Source organism: Juglans microcarpa x Juglans regia, chromosome 1D, assembly GCF_004785595.1.
Source record: "Juglans microcarpa x Juglans regia isolate MS1-56 chromosome 1D, Jm3101_v1.0, whole genome shotgun sequence".
Taxonomy (NCBI): Eukaryota; Viridiplantae; Streptophyta; class Magnoliopsida; order Fagales; family Juglandaceae; genus Juglans; species Juglans microcarpa x Juglans regia.
Window position 1 is genome coordinate 43,663,790 of NC_054594.1, and position 19,418 is coordinate 43,683,207.

The window sequence follows — 19,418 nt, forward strand, 5'->3', positions numbered from 1 at the left end:
GGTCCCTCGAAAATGGAGTTTGGGTTATTTTCGGTAAAAATAATTATCGATGCTTTGTCATGTTAAATAAATTGTGAACGTAGGAAATCAATCGATCGTGAGCATAAATAATTCAGTTATTAACAGATTAATTTTAGCCGCCAATGGTTTTCTTACTGACATGAACCCAACTCGCAGCCCAGCCCAGCGCAGAAAACAAAGCAGAACCATGAGCCCGAAGAGTCTCTCTCCCTCTCTCTCTCTCTCTCTGTAAAACTGATCCATTGGACCATTACGTTAAAGAGCCTGATCCCCCTCAAGGGCGTCTCTTTCAACTCCATTTTCACTGTAATGAAATGGAGCACTGTAGATTCACACTCGACTTCGCGATCTAGCCTCTGTGCAACACTGCAATCAAATCGATCTGGAGATTGAGGGGTTGAATTTATTGGGGAATTTTTTACTTAATGATTCCATTTAAGTAAGTATCCTGACCTAATAAACTATATGTTGGTGTGAGGTCTATTCTCTCGCTCGGTTGAAGAAGAAGCTCTCTGCTTTCTTAGGTGAGGCCCTAATTTTGGTTGAATTTCGATTGCGTGGTTGTGACTCAAAGAAATCGGGAATAAATTGGACTCTTGTAGGTTGAACTTAAAGGATTTTGTTCTACGTTTGTAATCGGGAATATTGATCGTTTAACTGTAAATTATAGGGGGTGTAAATCACGTGTTCCAAAGCCCAACTGGATTGTGTATCATTAGATTGGATGAATCTTGCATTTAGGGTTTCAGATTGGTTGAAAAAATTGTCTGAAGTAGTTAGTTCATCTCCTATTCTCCTTCCCTCCCATATGGAATAATTAGAATGCCTGGGGCAAATTTCGAGACTGATAAAACTGATTTGTGCTTCGAATATCGCTTTTGATTTTTCCTTAAGACTACGCACAGTATTAAGTGGATTTTTTAGTATTTACATTTTTTTCTCCTCAGTGTTGCATTAAAAAAATGATTAAAGATACAAATGGAGGGGATGAGGAGCTCAACAATCACTCGAATATGGTGCATATAAAGAGTCCAAGAAATTGCTCCCGATCCATCCCCATGTTCTTTGGTAAAATCAAAGGGGGCAGCCGCCTTAATATTGAACTGTGCTCAATGGAACTATGAAGAGTATTGATGATGTGCAAATGGAACTAGATTGGATCTCTCTTTTGGATTTAAAAATGGTGGAAAGGGAAGTAGAAATTCTTAACTGGATAGGTTTCTAGGCATGGGCATGACCAATATGAGCAGAAAAAGGAAAATGTGAGAGCTTTTTCCTTTTCTTTTTTGATTTTTGGAGGAGAGGGAGAGAGGGTTTTGGTGTTTAGGATCACTTCCACTATTGTAATATAATCATCATCGCTTGTGAAAAAAAATTATTAAGAACACCGTACTGGCAATAAATATGAAGAAAGTCTGATTACATTACATCCAATGTCCCATGATATATTTATAGTCATTAGCATTAATGCTGAAACATCTTTATAATACATATATATATATATATATATATATATATATATATATATATAATCAGATCACCGATCTATCGCCTTTGGAAATTAAGGACCATGATACCAAAGCCAAAGATGCATGCAAAGAGCACAGCAAACCCAAAAACGCCAACTGCTGCCACTGCAAGGAAATCATGTTTGTATCCAAAATAACTTCTTGCAAAAGCTTTCACTGTTACACCTGAGTCAAGCATGTCCTCTACATCTCCATACTGGGAAGCAACCAATCCATACATGGTCCAAGCCGGTGGAGTTGCCCAATAGTACCATCTCCACCATATAGGTATCCGCTGTTGTTTACCAAGTAAAAGCAAAGGAAAAAGAAAACCACCAAGTTTGTTATTATTAGACGCATGTATCACTTTAGAATATGCACATAAAAAGTTGCTAATACTTACTGGTCGCGGTACAAAGAATCCTGAAAAGAGGTTCCATAGTGCATGAAATGCGATGGAAACTACGGCAGCGATCTGGTGGTTTGGTGTCAGTGCTACACTCATCATGCCATAATAGGTGTAGAACATTAACGTAAAGTACATGAAAAATATGTACCAAAAGAATTTGGCGGCCGTCCATTCAAATCCAATCATTGAATAGACTATGACACAATACGCTACAGCTTGTGCAAAACCATATGGAAGCTCGATTACAGCCTGTGGAAAAAATACTCAAATGGTATTAAATATCAACGTGAAAATTAAGTCTCTTTCATTATCAGTACTGATAAAGTGTATAAATATGTCTCCTTGTTTACCTGTGCAAGTGCATATGACGAGGCTGAATACATTCCAGCAGCTCTTTCTCTGTAAAAGACTGTTCGTTCAACATCCACAACCGGCTGAACAGACGAAGAATTTTGGAGGCCAAGGAAGGCAATGGCAGCAAACATAGAACCCAACGCATTAAAGAGATCCTGTTCCGTCCCACTGCATTTGGAAGTTACAAGATAAATTATAACGCAGCAATCAACCACAGGAGTTCAAATTACCCTCCATCGATATTAACTTACGTTTTAGAGCCAATGTCCCAGCACATTGTCCCAAAGGTCACGGCTATGCCAATTGTAAAGAGCATTCTTGCAGCAGTGTATGGTGGGTTCCGCCAGTAGGACCAGTGTTGTTTCCATAAGCATGCCTTGCTTTGTGTGAAAAATGATCGAGAGTATTGGCTTGGGAAATAGATGTCCTTGGAACCAGGAGCGGGCTTGCTCAATTGTTCAATAAGTGCCTTGTTTCTCCTAATACATTTGCACAAGTGACAAATATCTTATACACATGGTCAAGAAGGTTTATTTATACTATGATATTGTCAAGTAATTAAACATAAACCCACCTGTACAACTCTGAGTTCTTGTATACTGTAGCGAAATCAACACCCAAAGCTATTTCCTCTGTTGAAGCTGTAATTTCCAACATCCATGTTGCAGGGTTGTAACCATCTTTAATACCTTTAATTCCTTCGATGCTCTAGATGAAATATACATACACACACAATACACATATTAGAGAGTCTACAAGACATCTAGATTTATGTTTGTTTTATTTCTTTGTTTCCAATGCATCGCACCTCAAAATACTTGATAAGGTGGCAAGAATGGAGACCCAATGGCCCCACATATATCTCCTGTCCTCCACGTTTCATTAGGAACAGCTGCAACCACGTGATTTAGTGTGTATCTTACTCAAATTTTGAAGAGATTCTACAAAAATGCTTAAAAGTCTTGGATTTTAACATTGCTTACCTCATCAAAAGCTTCAAAAATGTCAATGCTTGGTTGATGGATGGTGCAAACTACTGTTCTTCCCGTGTTTACTGTGTTTCTAATTGTCCTCATGACAATGGCTGCAGCTCTTGCATCTAGACCTGAAGTTGGCTCATCCATGAATATTATGGAGGGGTTTGCAACAAGCTCGACTGCAATGGTGAGCCTTTTCCGCTGCTCTGTTGACAGACCGTTAACTCCAGGCAATCCAACTAATGCGTGCCTCAAAGGGTTCAGCTCCACTAGCTCCATGACTTCTTCAGTGTACATCTGCAGCCACATATTAGAATTTGAAATATAGTTCACTGGCACTTCTATAATTTTCATTCTCCTTAAGTCGTTTCAAGGATCTTTCTAGGAGAGGAAGAGAGGTTGGGTATTAGGGAGCTTCAAAGGTTCAGAAGCCTCTTTATATGAAGTTGGCTTCGGCTTTCTACATGGATCTTCTCTTTGAATAACCAAGTCTAGGAAATCTCCTCATCCAATTTTAGTTTTTGCTGCTAGGCTAGATTTGAGTTTATGGAGATTCGTCTCATCTCTTTTGCAAGAGGATGAAAGTCACGAGGTAGTTCGATTGAGAGGGTAATATGAATTTTTGTATGATGCTTGGTCTTATCAATGATTGATGGTAAACGATGTGGAGAATGTGAGGGAACCTTCTTCTAAACGATAGGATGGCTTGAACTCTTCTGGATGGAACTTTGCTAAGCTTCGAGATCTAGTGGGGGAATATCTCTCTAGACAACTTTGTTTCTTCTCCACTCCCTGCATGTTGACAGACGTTGATTTTTGTGTCCCGGTCTACACCCTTGCCGAGAGTGGTCAAGCTCAAATTCTCTTAAGGAAAACTAATCTATCCCAAAGTTGAGCGACTCCAGCAGGAGCATAAGGGAGTTCAAGCCAGACGCATCTCCATCAAGTTAAATATGAACTTGCAATTGCATTAGAAATTGTAGGAGAAAGAAACAACAAAAAGACGGGAACACGTTTGTCTTTAAGCTACCTACCTTCCTGGTTTCAGAATCGATATCCGGGGACAAACGTAGCCATGCTGAGAAGAGCAAGGACTCATAGACAGTAACATAAGGAGAGTGGATGTCATTTTGCTCACAGTATCCAGAAATTCGAGCAAATGTTTCTTGCCTCTTCGGGTACCCTGAAATTGTGATGTTCCCCTCGATATATCCCCCAGTTTTCCTACCAGCCAGCACGTCCATCAGAGTTGTTTTACCGGCACCACTAACACCCATCAGAGCTGTGAGAACACCTGGCCTAAAAGCACCACTCAAACCCTTCAGAAGTACCAATCTATCCTCAAGGACACCCTGATCCTTCATTTCCTGCATGTTCAATTGAGAGGATCGATTCTCCAGTTTCTAGACAATCCCATTTTAACGAAGCAAATAAAAGCTTTTGATTCCAAAAATAAAAAAAATAAAATTACATGGTCACCTGTGGCATGTCAACAGCATATGTAATTTCATCAAAGGTGATTGAATTTGGCTCAAATGAAAGAACCATTCCCCTTTTCCTGTTACTGCTGGCCCTCAAAATTTCTTCTGTCCTTCCAGCAGAGGAGCCAGTAGATGTACTTCCCCTAATTTCTTCTCCACTCCCTGCATGTTGATCGAACTTACTTGGAGTTTGAATGGTACGTTATGAAATATGAGTGATCTAACGTACATATACACGTGACATGTCACCTCTATTGATACCATGATTTGAGTTCTTCCTTCTTTGCGCTAATTGTATGCCTTCTCCTTTATGCTCTCCTTGTTCATCGCTTTCTGGTTGTTCTAATTTTCCATTTTGTGGCTTCTCGCCAGCTGCACAAAGTTATCCTACATTAATATATATATTATTCCAGACTTGAGAAGGATTAAAGCTAGAATAGGAGAGACACTCACAGTTGAGAAAAGTGAGAGCTAGAATGACACCGATGTTGAAAAGGAATATGAATCCAGTCAGCGCCCCAACGCCTATCCAGTACCAATACGCATGTGGGAAGAACCCTCGGGACTTCAATATCTCAACTCCAAGTGTCTCATTTGAGTTATTTCGAACCTAATTCATTGATAAAGTGTAAGAAGATCTTAGCAGCTTCCTCTTAAGAGTAATTAGAAAGCTTTTCAGGGTTGAAACTTCTAGTTCAGGAAATCACCTTGCTCCAACTCCTCCCCAGAAACTCATTCACCACTATCGCATTTTGCCCATACACCATTGGGGAAAGCCAATAACCCCATATCCACCATTTTTTTATATCCTCTGCAAAAGTAAGGAGAGTAGAAAGCAGCATTTTTTTCACTAAAAGAGTACCAAAATCCAGTCATAATAATTCTAAGGGTGCGGCTACTATGCCGTCCCATGACCGTTTAAAAAAGTTTTTTTTTTTTTTTTTTTTCACATTTTTTTTAACATATTTAAATACATTTAAAAAATAAAAAAATATATATCAATACACTTAAAATCATTTTCTTAATCACTAAATAAAAAAAAAATTAACCAGCAGTTAACTGGAGGTGTCAACTTGGGACAAGATAGTAAACTTTCTCTAATTCTATTCTCCAGATTTTTTTGTTAACTTTTTTTTTTTTTTTTAGTCGATGTCAGAGAAAAGAAACATGAACAAATTACAAGTTACAGTTGATTTTTTTTTTTTTTCACACATTAGATTACTCACAATTTAGTCTTTTTCTGGTTTGCTCACAAATTAGTCTAGTTAGTTTTCACAAAATTTTTTAATTTATCTCATCTTATCTTATTTAATTATTATAATTTTTTAATTTTTTATAAAATAATATAAATAATTCAACTTTTTTAAAATCTAAAAAAAATATTAAAAAAAATATTTTAATAATATTTTATTCAATTTTTAACTTCAATATTAATTTATCTTATCTGTAAAAACAAACGAGACTAGATATACAAACTCAAAAATAACCTCTTGACAGGACAACGCCACCCAATGCGAAGAGCAAGAGCAATGCATATGACCCGAACGTATTAGCAACAATCATGTTCCTCGCCATTGCCGCAATAAATCGGAACAGTGCAGAAGACGTCTGGGCTAGAACAACTAGCAGAAGGTATTGCTTAAACAACCTGCGCGCAGTTGTGCGTTTCCAAGTGTCATTTGAAACAAAAGAAATAGGAAAGATGATAAATATCACGACACGATCCCTTTCTTATAATTTTTTATTTTTTATAAATCCAAAATTGCAAAGAAGGTTGTACCTCAATCATTATTAAAATAAAAAAATTATAACCATATTGGAAACTATTAATAAAATCATTTTTTAAATTTTTGTTTCTTATATAAAAGTTCATATGGTGTATCAGTCCATTGAAAAAAGATATATTTTATTATCTATTTTATATTGAATAGAGTTTATGTAGAGTCAAAATTCAAAATTCAAATATTTATTCTAATAGAAAAATTTAAATTTTATTATTTATTTTATATTTTAACAAAATATAACGTTCTTTCCGCGATAAATATAGATCTTTCCAATCTAGTGACAATATAAAACTATCTAAATTTTACAAAATAAAAATAGTTAAAATAAATCTTTATTGTATTTTTCATTCAATGACTTAAAAGCCGTTTTCGTGCAATATCCCAAGCACCCCATTTGATAACCATCAACAAAAGCCATTTTTCAGTTTTTTTTTTTTTTTTTAATTATTAGATTTTCTTTAATGAAAGTGACTTTAATACCTTGCAACATTTGGGTCAAATCCAATGACATAATAGGTCATGAAGACCCAAACTCCAACTTCCATGAATGTTATAGGAATTTTGAGGATCCATAATGGAAGAGCGTACGCCCAAGAAGGGTAGAAGAGGAGGTCCCTTTGCTTGTAGAAAACAGGAATCTTAGCAATGGTCAAAGAAATCTCTGCCAATCCATTAAACATATTCATAGTCACAGCGAAGAACAAAGCACCCAGGAAAATTCCTCCATCCTCTACTGAACGACGATGCATCTTGGTCCGTAGGAAAACTGTCATTGCTACAACTGCCACTAATGAAAGCTAAAAAGCACAGACAATAGTATCAATTAATAAAAAAAAAATATCACATTAAAGACAATAAAAAGAGCACTAAAAATAAAAGAAATAGACCAACTTGCGTGAGCTTGAACAAGTAGACGAATGAATTCCTCTTCATAAGCAAGTATTCTCTCGAGAAGCATGCTTTCAAAAGCTCCTTCTTGCTGAGACCATATTTCCTGGTTGTCAAAGCAGCTCTATGGTTTTTTGTCTTGTCGTATGGAGTTGCAAGTTCGTCTCCTAGTCTCCTTCCCACATGGAATGATTGGAATGCCTCTGCAAATTCTCTGACCGTTAAAAACCTGTAAGGTTCATCTCTGCGTGCCCAGTACTGCTCTTGATCTTTCCTTGAGGTCACCTGTATCCAATCCGTTATAGACATGAGACTCCACATTAAAACATCAACTTTAGATGGTCAAAAAAACTCCACATATGGAGAACACAGAAAAACGCCTACGCTTACTTCTTGCAGGAAGTCAGCCACTCCTTTCCTTTCGGGACACTTAAAGCCCATGTATTCAAAAAATTCAAGAACGTGTTCACGAGGCCCCTGGTACACGATTTGCTCGTCGGAGAGGAGAATAATGTCGTCAAAAAGATCATAAGTTTCAGGTGCTGGCTGGAGGAGGGAGATGACTGCCGTTCCATCAAGAATGTGAACGTATCGCTTGATCGAATTCACAATTTGAAAAGTTGTAGAACTATCCAAACCAGTTGAAATCTCATCCATCAATAGTGCCTTTGCTGGTCCGACCAGCATCTCCCCTGGATTTCATTTTTGAAGATTCTTATACGCCTGAGACAGATAAATACAACAAAATACTATTTATTACGCTTTTTAGTTGGTTTACCTGTCGTAACACGCTTCTTTTGTCCGCCTGAAATACCCCTCAGCATCTCATCCCCAACCATGGTATCCGCACACACTTCCAATCCCAAAACCTATACATTCAAGAGTGAAGCAAGGTAAAGAGACTGAAGAATATTAACTGGATGTTCCTAAAAGTCATTTTAATTTGCAAGTACAGAACTAAATGGCAAATTGCCGATATGACCTTTAATATATAATCTGTCACCACGCTTGTGTCCTGACCTTCAGTTGCCTCGGCCTGAAGATTCAGAAGTCAATAATCGGATGAAAACATTGTCTATCAACGTAAGATCCATTTCTGACAAGAGCAATGCTACATGCAGTTGTGGAATGTGCAAGCGACGTATAGTCGTTTTGAAAAAGAGTGGGGTCCACTATTAAAAAATTAATTTCTTTTATGCGGGTCCTGTATATATTTAATTTTTTCAAAATAATTGCACGGCGCTTGCACATTCACGATAACAACTATCAATTATCTTTTTTGATAAAAGTGCACGCAGATAAAATACTTTTCCGTAACCTAACATTTAAGACAAATGACCGTGTATAACTTTTGCACACTCTCTTTTAAAAAAGTTAATAGATCTGAGATCCACATAAAAAAATAATTTTTTTAATAATGAATCATATTTTTTTCCAAATTGAGTTCGGAGGGCTAGTTGTACACCCTATTATTGTATCTAACATTATTCTATAAGAAATACTTTAGTCATATATGAATTATACAAAAATAAATCCACAAAGTGATATGACTTAATTAATGTGGTAGGTTAGATTGTAAAGTTACTTTTATTATAAAATAGATCTAATAAATCACATGAACTCATGTTAATTTGTGAGTTTACAGCTTTTATATAATCTCTTTGTATTGACGTGGCAGGGCGATTTCACGCTCTACTAGGGTTTCATTGGGTCACGTTTTGGGTGATCTGGTCTGCAGCTTCAACTGTTGCCAGAGTTTTCCCCTACAGTAGCCTTCTGTTACCAGCAGGATTTGTGATGGGTTCGTATGGGTCTGAAGCGGCGATTGCTATTGGTGGTGAGGGAGGTAGAGCAGAAGGGGAAGGGGCTAAGGGTGAGAATCAGGGATTTGGAGGGGGGGATCATCGATCCTTTCTGGATGCGCTGAATCAACCTTTGCCTACAGCTAAATTTCATATTTCTCCAAGACGGCCAAAGTTGATTGATGGGGTGTTGGGTTTTGTATTTTCTGAGGTGGAGATGGAGCAGGTTGCCTAGGATTTGAAGTTCGCTTTGATCCTTAAATTCCACTCGGCAAGGCCTTCAATTGATGTTCTAAGGAAACATATTATTAAGACTTGGGGCTTTTCTAAGGTTCCCATGATTAGTTTCATGAATAAGTTTCATGCGTTGCTCCACTTGACTATTGAGAAAGATTACTTGCACGCTTGGGCAAGAGAAGGGAGGTAGTGGCAGGATGTCAATTTATATTGTTTAATTGGTTTGTGGATTTTGATGTTAGGAAAGAGTCTTCCATTGCTCCTCAATGGATTTTTCTTCCAAGGTTGCTATTACACCTCTACAGGTTGGACTATTTACAGTCTTTATCATCTCGGTTTGAGAGGTTTCTTGAAACCGATAAAGCTACATTGTACCGAACTAGAGCTCCAGAGGCGACATTTTGTGTGGAGATTGATCTGCTAGATGAACATGTTTCAGAATTTTCGATAATTGCTGGTAATAAAAAGCCTAGATGGCAAGAGGTGGTGTATGAGAAGAGAGGTTTTTATTGTACAACATGTTTTAGGCAGGGACATACTGCAGTGGTGTGTCGTGTTGGAGAGCAGGAAAAAACCCAAGTTAATAGGAAGAATGATCCGAAAGGTCATAAGAAAGAGGGGGAGGAAAAAGTGTGGAAGGAAGTTTGAAGAAAAAAGAATGTTTAGGTTGTGGATGAGAAGATTGTTGGAAGTGGGAAAGAAGTTGTTGAAACACAAGTTCAAAAGCTTGTTAATGTAATTGCATAGGAAGGTACTAGTGGGTTGAAAGAATTAGTGCATGTGGAAGAGGAGAATGTTGTTGATAATGTTGTGGTTGAGGAAGAGGAAATTACTAATGATGGCCATACAGTGGAGAAGTATGAAGCAAGGGAGGAGGTGGTTGCTGAGTCGATTTTGGAGATTGTTAGTGAAGAGCGTCAGTCTGGCTGAGAGGTGGAAGTCATGGCTAAAGGCATTACTCATAGGAATCATTTTGAAGTGCTTTCAGAAGGGGAATGTGAAGATATCTCAGAATTTTAGAAGGATTACAATTCTGATCCTGGTGCAAGCATGGATAAAGAGATTGAGACAAGTTGTCAAAAAGAATCAGGGGTAAGGAAGTCTCAGAACCGTTTCAAGCTGTTGACAGATTGCAAAGCTGGGCAAATACTTTAAATTTTCCTATGACCTGCTCGAATATGGATGAAGGAGGCAAATATGGGTTTGTTGGAAGGAAGAAATTGATTTTGAATTGGTTAGTGCCTCTAATCAATCAATTACATAATATGTTTTTTCAGGAGGTGATAAGTCGTTTTTGGCAACTTTTGTTTATGCAAAATGTAACCATATAGATCGACAAGCTTTATGGGAACATTTGGGGGGAAGTCTCTAGTGTGGGCTTGCCTTGGGTGGTACTAGGGGATTTCAATATTATTTGATTGAATGAGGAAAGGAAGCAGGGTAGGCCGAGATCTGTTTTGGCTATGGAGAATTTTAACTCTTATATTGATAGGTGTGGACTTCTGGATTTAAGGATGGAAGGGAGACAACTTTCTTGATGTAATGGTCAACTTGGTAAGGTTAAAAGCTGGGCCAAACTTGATAGGATGCTCATGAACAATCTTTTTTTGGCTCATTTTGGGGAAGCTTCTACTCAATTTTTAGAGAGGCAAACTTTGGATCATTCTCCTATTTTGTTAAAGTCTTTTTCTGATTTCAGGCGTTATGGACCTTCTCCATTTCAGCTTCAGAACATGTAGATTTCTCATGAAGATTTCTTGAGTGTGGTGACAAGCACTTGGAGAGAATCAGTTGTATCAAATTCTGGTTTGTCCAAATTAGCCGAGAAATAGAAAAAGATTGAAGATTGCGCTTCGGACTTGGAATAAAAAAACGTTTGGGCCAGTAGATGTTGTTATTCGAGAGTTGGAAGAAAGATTGGAGGTCCTTGAGGGATCCTTGCAATCAAATTATAATGAAGAGGATGAGGCGGATTTATTGGGAACAAAGGCTGAACTAGAGGTCCGGTTGAAACGAGAGGATATGCGCCTAGCTCAACAAGCGAAGAAAAAGTGGTGGGTGGAGGGTGACCATAATTCTAGATTTTTCCATGCGATTATTACTCAGAGAAGAAGTAATTCTAGTGTTAGAGAAATGAGGCTTTCGGATGGGGGTTTTTTGGATTCTCCGGAAAGAGTTCATGAAGAGGTTGTGAAGTATTTTAAGTCGTTTCTGATGTAAGAAAATTTAGTTGAACAACCAGACTTGAAACAGTTGTTTCCTCAAGGCATTTCTGATGATGATGCATAGAAGCTGAAGCTCGAACCAACGGAGGGAGAAATCAAATTGGCTCTCTCTTCGATTGGTTTTGATTCTAGCTCGAGGCCTGATGGTTTTGAATCCGCTATTTATTTGGCATGTTGGAATATAGTGAAGATGGATGTTATGGAGGTAGTGAAAGAGGTTTTCAGAGGGTGTGAGCTTCCTCGGTATTATACAGCTTCTTACTTGGTGCTTATTTGTAAGGTGAAGAATTCACAGAGTTTTGATAAGTTCAAACCAATCATTCTTTGCAACGTCATCTATAAGGTTTTCTCTAAACTTTTAGTTTATAGATTATCTTCGTTGCTTGATAAGATAATTTCTCTCGAGCAATGGGTGTTTGTTAAAGGTCGAAGTATATTGAATAATATTTCTCTTTCTCAAAAGATGACAAAGTTGTTACATAGGAAGGCTAGGGGGAATATCTTGTTGAAAATTGATATGAGTAAGGCATATGACCGAGTGGATTAGAGGTTTCTGGATCATGTTTTACGTACTCTAAAGGTACTGGATTTTTTTCAAAAATTGGTGAATAATTGTGTTTGTTCGCCTTAGTTCTCAGTGATGATGAATGGAACTTACAGAGGTTTCTATAAATCTAAGAGGCATCTTTGGCAGGGAGATCATCTTTCCCCATTTATTTATTCTTATGGAGGAGGTATTGTCGAGGGTGCTAAATACAGTTGTGATGGAATGAGTATTTTGCCTTTCTCGCACCCCTCAAATGCTCCGAGAGTTTCTCACCTTCTTTATGCAGATGATCTAGTTGTTTTTGCTAAGGGAGCTAAGAGGTCAATAAGTGGTTTGATGCGTGTTTTGAAACAATATGAATGTTGGCCAGGGCAATGTATGAGTATGGATAAATCAACAATTTTCTTCTCTAAACAGGTTTCTCATAACCGATCTAGGGAGATTTTGGAGGAAACAGGATTTTTAGAAGGAAGTTTTCCATTTTCTTATTTGGGTGCTCCGATAATAGATGGTCGCTTGAGAGCTATACATTTTGAACCTCTGGTAAAGCGGGTGAGGAAGAAAATCTCAAGCTGGAAAAGTAAATTGCTTTCGTAGGGTGGAAGGCTTATTTTGTTAAGGCACATGCTCTCGAGCATGCCTATTCACTTTTTTTCAATTTTGCAGGTGTTGAAACTGTGATTAAGAAGATTAATGTATTATTTTCAAATTTTTTATGTGGTGAACATCAAGAAAAAAATAAATATAAATGGCGATCTTGGAAGAAATTATGCTTGCCTATAGAGGAATGAGGTATTGCAGAAGTTGAGCGAGGTGCAAAGATCCTTATTCATGAAATTTGGCTGCAGATTTTGTATCAAAACTCGTTGTGGGCTAACTTTTTCAGAGCCAAATATATCAAGAAAAGCACATTTCCTTATGTATTAGTGATGGTGCTGGTTCGATGTTTTGGAAAAAGATTATGGCGGCTTTGTCAGATTTGTTGAACAATTATTTCAAGAAAATTAGAAAGGGGCGGGTGTCATTATAGTATGATAATTTCATGGGTTCTGGTCCTCTTTGTGATGAAATAATGATTAGAGAGGAAGAGAAGACAACCACTATTCGGGAATTTGTTGTTCATAATGTTTGGGATGTGGATAAACTCCAAATGTTATTGGGTACAGAAAGAACCTTTGAGGTGATGGAAAAAGTGGAGAATCTGAAAGAGGAAAAAGATATTTTAGTATGGAAACCTGGAAAAAAAAAAATGGGTGTTTTTCATCCAAATCTGCATGGGAATGTATTAGAATTAGAATACCAGAATTTCCTTTGGCCAAGTGGATATGGAATAAATGATTACCAAAGAAAATATAAATTTGTATGCGGGAAGCGACTTTTAATTGCCTTAGTGTGGATGATCAAGTACCTAAATTGGGGATCCCGATTGTGTCACACTGTGATTGCTATGTATAGGGTAAGGAAGAGAATTTGGATCATATCTTGTGTATGGGAGATTTTGCATAGGAAGTATGGAGAAAGTGGTCAGCTGAACTCAAAATGCCATTTAGAGAAAACCAAAATTGGAGGGAGCATATTCAGCTATAGTTTAATAGAGCAAGGAGTTCTTAAAGTGGCTTGTTGTTGGGTCTAATTCCTAGCTTAGTGGTTTGGAGATTGTGGAGCCGCTAATGTGTGGCAAGGATGGATGGGAAATATGAAAATATTATGGAAGTCTGGACTTGGATTAAACATTGGGTGATGGTCATTGCAAAAGGTTTTGAAGGAAGGAATATGGAGAATGGTGACTTGCGGGTATTGCAGAATCTGGGGATTCAAATTTCTATGAAGAATTCTGACTATTTGCAGGTTGTTCGGTGGTTAAGGCGATCTTCAAGTAGATTGAACTAAAATTTAGATGGTAGTTGCCTTGATAATCCTAGTAAGGGGGAGGTCGGGGGATTTTGCATGATCATGAGGGAAAGTTACTTTTTACTTTCTCAAAATTTTTTGGATCGGTTACTAACAATGAAGCTAAGTTACGTGCTATCGTGGAAGGAATAAAATACTATTGGCAGTTGTATTTTTTTGCATTGATATAGAATGTGATTCTTTAATTGTGGTTTCTTGGTTGGTGGGTAAATATTGTACATATCTTTGGGATTTTTGGGATCTTTTATTATCTCTTTTGGTGGGCTTTGATTTTTCTATATCTCATTTGTATAAGAATGTAATAAGGTAGCGGATGAGCTTGTTAGAGGTGGTGTTATGGGTGTGGAGTATTTTGTTTATGAGGTTGCTCAATTACCACGTTCTGTCATGGGACTATACAAGTTGGATAGAATGGGTATAGCTTATGTTCGACATAGGAAGTTATGTTGATATTTTGGCTTGCTGAGTAGGTAGGTAGTATGGTTGGAAATTGTTTGGTTGGTTAATTAAGTTGGGTTTTTGTAACCTTTCCTACGCTATAAGGGAGGTTTTTAATAAAGTGCTGGAGGTGCCGTCCTCCTTTTGGCCAAAATAATAATAATAATATATATATAATCACTTTGTATTTGTAGCATTCTCTTAACATATACAATTCGGCAAACTGATTTCACCACTTTGTGTGGTTCTCCCTTGACGGAAAAGGGTAGGCCGGAACATTTGTTTTAATGCCTTTTTTTTTTTTTTTTTTTGTATTTTTTTAGTGTTATGAAAATGTGTTTATCGGATTTCCTACCCTTTATTCATGTATTGCTTTATTTGATAAATATAATATATCAGTTAGCTTAATATATATAAAGTTCTTAATAACAGCTTCTGCCTGACCTTCATGTAGACATCGATATCAGGGTCAGGCATTATATTAGCCTCTTTTTCTCTTCTAGACAACTCTGCCAGCATTTCTACACATTCCCAACATGATAATCAGTAATGATATATGAACGATTGATCATCAGACAACATATTTAAACTTATATTCGAAGGAAAAGAAAAAATTTAAATCCCTTGATTAATTGACTAACCATAGCGCGATCCAACCCCTTGACACCTTGCGGAAAAGGCCAGGGTTTCCCTCACAGTCATTTCTCCAATATGGACATCATGTTGACTTATATAAGCAGCAGTCCTCTGGGGTACAAATTCCTTCATGCCATGGCCATTATAAGTCACCCTCCCCGAAAACTGGACACGAAATTCAGATATATATATATATATATATATTCAAATAAGATCAGATCGATGATGACACCAATGATCGAGCTTAGAAAGAGCCTACCGTTTAAAATCTGAAAAGGAATTCGAGATAAGTTTTCACCTTTAGATCCGGATCGAGCTTTCCAGCCAATGCCAACAGAAGTGTGGTCTTCCCAGAACTTGGAGGACCCAATAGTAATGTGATTCTTCAAAATTCGTATAAACAATATGAGAAAATGGGTGCCCAGAATTTTTTTAAATTACAACGAATTAATCATGCTATATATAGTTTTAATTACCTGCTAGGCCTGATGATTCCACTGACATCTTTAAGGATGGTGAAACGTTTCTTTCTATTTGAAAGAATGCGGAGATAAGTCAAGAACCCCTAATTTATAAACAGTTAACGGACGGACAAGGTAAGTGTACGAAAGAAACAAAAAAAAAAAAAAAAGAAGTGAAAAATATGGTGATCATGAGAGAATCAATTCGCTGTATTAATCTGCAAATTAAAGGTTACTACCTCTACGATATTGACATGGAAGTTGAAGAAACTCGGTAATGCTCTGCTTCCTACGTAAGCTTCTGCTTCTACATTTAGATTCTCAAATCGTACTTCAATTGTTGGAAGCTGAATTCCAACCCTGAGAAATTTCACATAAATAACGTACAATACGCGTCGTCGTCACATGATCATGAGTACCATTAATAAAACAAGTATCTTATAAGCAACCAAAAGGGTGGTCCCTCGATCGGAAAGGTTAAACTGATCAAAGCATGCATAAAATTGGCATATTAATTATATAGTCAGAGGTGAACAAATCTTACCGATCTAACCGACCCTTGAGCTTCAGCAAGAACTTCTCATTATCGTCTTCAATTTTTAGCAACCTCTCAATCAACTTCTTCCTTTCTTGCTGTCCAAGATTATGTATATCGATTTCAGAGGCCTCACCTCTCGATGTAGTTAGTATGCCCTTCCTTAAACGATCGTACGTAGGAAGTTTTTCGAGTGCAGCCCATTTGAGAGCTTCTTCATCTTCTTCATCTCGTGAAGACCTCGAGAAAACTTCCACCGCATTATTCCTCCATATAGGTGAATTACTTGCACGCAAACTTCTCGCCTTGAAGACTTCAGTACCACTTTCCATTACACCACCACAAAGCTTGAAGCTGCAGTACTAACAGCTAAATATATTCCTGCAAAAACCCCCCAAACTCTGTTTCCACAATTTATGCGACAAAAACGTGAGATGCATGTTAATGTGTTATGGCGACAGAACAATATCATTGACTACTTACGCGGCCAGGTTATCATGCATGCAAAACATGATAATGCTATTCTTTCTTGGACTTTGATATCATCAAATATATATATATATATATATATAGGCACACACACATATTAGGGAACGCCCCGGGTGCGTTAGCTCTAGGATGCAGCTTACATAATGATTTAAATAAAAAAATGAAAAAGTCAGTAACTTATTTATCTGGAAAAAGAAAATATAAGGTTAAAGAAAGATAAAAAATGAAGATTAAAAAAAATCTAAATTCAGTAAAATATGAGCATTGGTTTGCATCCATATTGGATTATCTATTTACTCTATATATAATAATAAAACATTATTAGTTTCATAATTTTTTTAATTTTTATTTTTATCACATTTTATAGTTCTACTAATTAAAATATTCATAATAATTATATTCTAATCAAATTAATAATATTCGATATTAATATTAATAATAATTATATTCTAATTAAATTAATAATTAATATTATATATTGAGTGTTTTAAGTATTTTATTAGTTAAATTTACTTAAAGTTGGATTTTACAATGAGAATGCTCTAAAGTATTTATGTTCTAAAGAGTAAAGTCATTTTAATTTATTTATTTAAAAAAAATTGAAACAAAAAGAAATGAAAATGAGTACACTGTCAGAACAAAAATGACATGAAAAAGAGACGTCAATTCATGTGCACCGTGGAGTTATTAAGGGTATTTTGGTAAAACATGATCATTCATTAAATTCTATAAGGGAGCTACGCGTCAAATGATCAAGGGTCTTAAGGATCTTTTGGTAAAACATGATCATTCATTAAATTCTACAAGGGAACTACACGTCAAATAGTCAAGAGTTTTAAAGGTCTTTTGGTAAAACAAGACTTAATGTACTTAACGGAAAAACAACAAAAGTTAATGGAAAAATAACAAAAGTTACTATTCACAGTTAGATAATCACTTATTATAATATAATAGATATATATAGTATGTTTTTATAAGAGTTTGGTTTTGAGATTTTCTGTAACAATTTTTTGCTCCTCTTTGTGTAAGATATTTATCTGCCATAATTTAGGGTTATCAATAAAATTGAAGTATCATCATCTTCTTAATTTTATATATATATATATATATATATATATATATTCTTAAATGCTTAGATGTATCCCTATATAAATACTTATAGCCGGCCTATGTGATCGATGCACATGAATAGCTACAAATTATTATAAATACTAGATGCACTAAAAGTTAGTTAGCACACCTTAAGTCATTATACACACACACACACGCAATAAATAGTGCAAGAATGCTCTTAAAAATGCTTCTATGTTCGTACATTTATTTCCAAGCTGATTTGGTTTAAGTACCTTGATCTTCTCTCATTTTTTTACTCTCTTTTATTTTTATGCTACTAATGAGAAGTGAGAACCTCAAATTTTGCTTTGATGGAGAGAGAGAGAGAGAGAGAATAAATTAACCTCTTAATTTATTTACATAATTAATTCATGTATCAAGATAATTCGTAACTCAATATATATGACACTTTTACATTCTCTAAAAAAACTCATAAACTAAAACTATCATTTTTTAAATGAAAAATAATAACTCAATTAGCTAGATGTGTAATTTTTTATTTAGAGATTATAATAACACATACTATTTGATTTTAATTCAATGATATAATAGGAGATCAATGGATGGTATGATTTCATAGGATCAGTACTAAAGCTCCATATATATATATATATATATATATATATATATACTTTTTAGACTTATATGTCGAGTCTATATTATAAATATATATTAATATAATTATCCCTATGCCTTGAACGAAAAGGTTAACACCTAATAAAGAGGCTCACTACAATAGCTTGCTTGACTACGTAATTCACAGCCCACCTAACTCACGAGTTAGGTGGCGAGCTAAAACTGCATGCTCAGGTCATGAACGGCCTTCTGCATGGCCGGTTGGTTTTCTTTCAATTGCTCTTTATCACATTTGACATTCACTATCTACCTATTGCTAATCCTTCCCTCTTCTAAAATTTGGCCCAAATTAATGTTGACAAAGTAAAAATGAGTATCTGTGACAAATTATTTGTAACGAGAATAACTATTTATGATAAAAATAAATTTCTTTTAGCATGAAATAACTGACCACAAATAAGCAGTTTTCTTATAATCATGTCATTACAAAAACTTCACAAATTGTAAAATGACATCGACATATATATAGACGTGTGGAAGGGTCGAGAGTACTCATAGTGTTGATAAATCATCATCATAACCATTTAAGGATATATATATATATATATAGTTTCTACTTATTTTGTTTTATAATATATATATATATATATATGTTCTTTATCTTGTATTCCAATAATGAGATGTTTGGATACGGATATGAGACATCAAATTATCTTTAATAAAGATATAATATATATATATATATATATATATAGTACTTTCTAGGTACTTTGATGTATATGTGCTCTTTACTTTGTACTTCAATAAAAGTTGAAGGTTGAAATCGCTTCTATAAATTTCTCATCTATTATATATAATATATATAATTATGGGAAAATACGATGAAGATTTCTCACCATGTTTTGTCCTATCAAGAAGTGATTTGCAATATTTAAAATTGCATGTATAGGCTTCGTTTGGTAAGTAAATTCATCTCAATTCATCATTATAATTTTTTTAAATTCTAACACAAAATATAATAAATAA

The 19,418-nt window shown here is 35.8% G+C and overlaps 1 protein-coding gene and 1 long non-coding RNA gene across 2 annotated transcripts; one reads left to right on the forward strand and one right to left on the reverse strand.

The window, feature by feature from the left end:
- Positions 1 to 135: 135 nt before the first annotated feature.
- Positions 136 to 1,451, forward strand: LOC121262143. The gene is made up of 2 exons (XR_005940047.1): positions 136 to 460; positions 969 to 1,451. It is a non-coding gene; the product is annotated as an uncharacterized LOC121262143 (long non-coding RNA).
- Positions 1,397 to 16,585, reverse strand: LOC121262024 (pleiotropic drug resistance protein 1-like). The gene is made up of 24 exons (XM_041164464.1): positions 16,224 to 16,585; positions 15,919 to 16,039; positions 15,695 to 15,783; positions 15,517 to 15,601; positions 15,224 to 15,383; positions 15,027 to 15,103; positions 8,405 to 8,458; positions 8,201 to 8,291; positions 7,813 to 8,114; positions 7,426 to 7,707; positions 7,015 to 7,331; positions 6,238 to 6,398; positions 5,458 to 5,561; positions 5,204 to 5,360; positions 5,000 to 5,122; positions 4,749 to 4,912; positions 4,304 to 4,636; positions 3,276 to 3,566; positions 3,101 to 3,184; positions 2,867 to 3,000; positions 2,544 to 2,771; positions 2,289 to 2,460; positions 1,933 to 2,187; positions 1,397 to 1,824 (listed from the first exon to the last, which is right to left on the reverse strand). Exons 1-24 carry the CDS (start codon positions 16,544 to 16,546, stop codon positions 1,567 to 1,569), a joined length of 4,365 nt encoding a protein of 1,454 aa, XP_041020398.1. The 5' UTR covers positions 16,547 to 16,585; the 3' UTR covers positions 1,397 to 1,566.
- Positions 16,586 to 19,418: the final 2,833 nt, after the last annotated feature.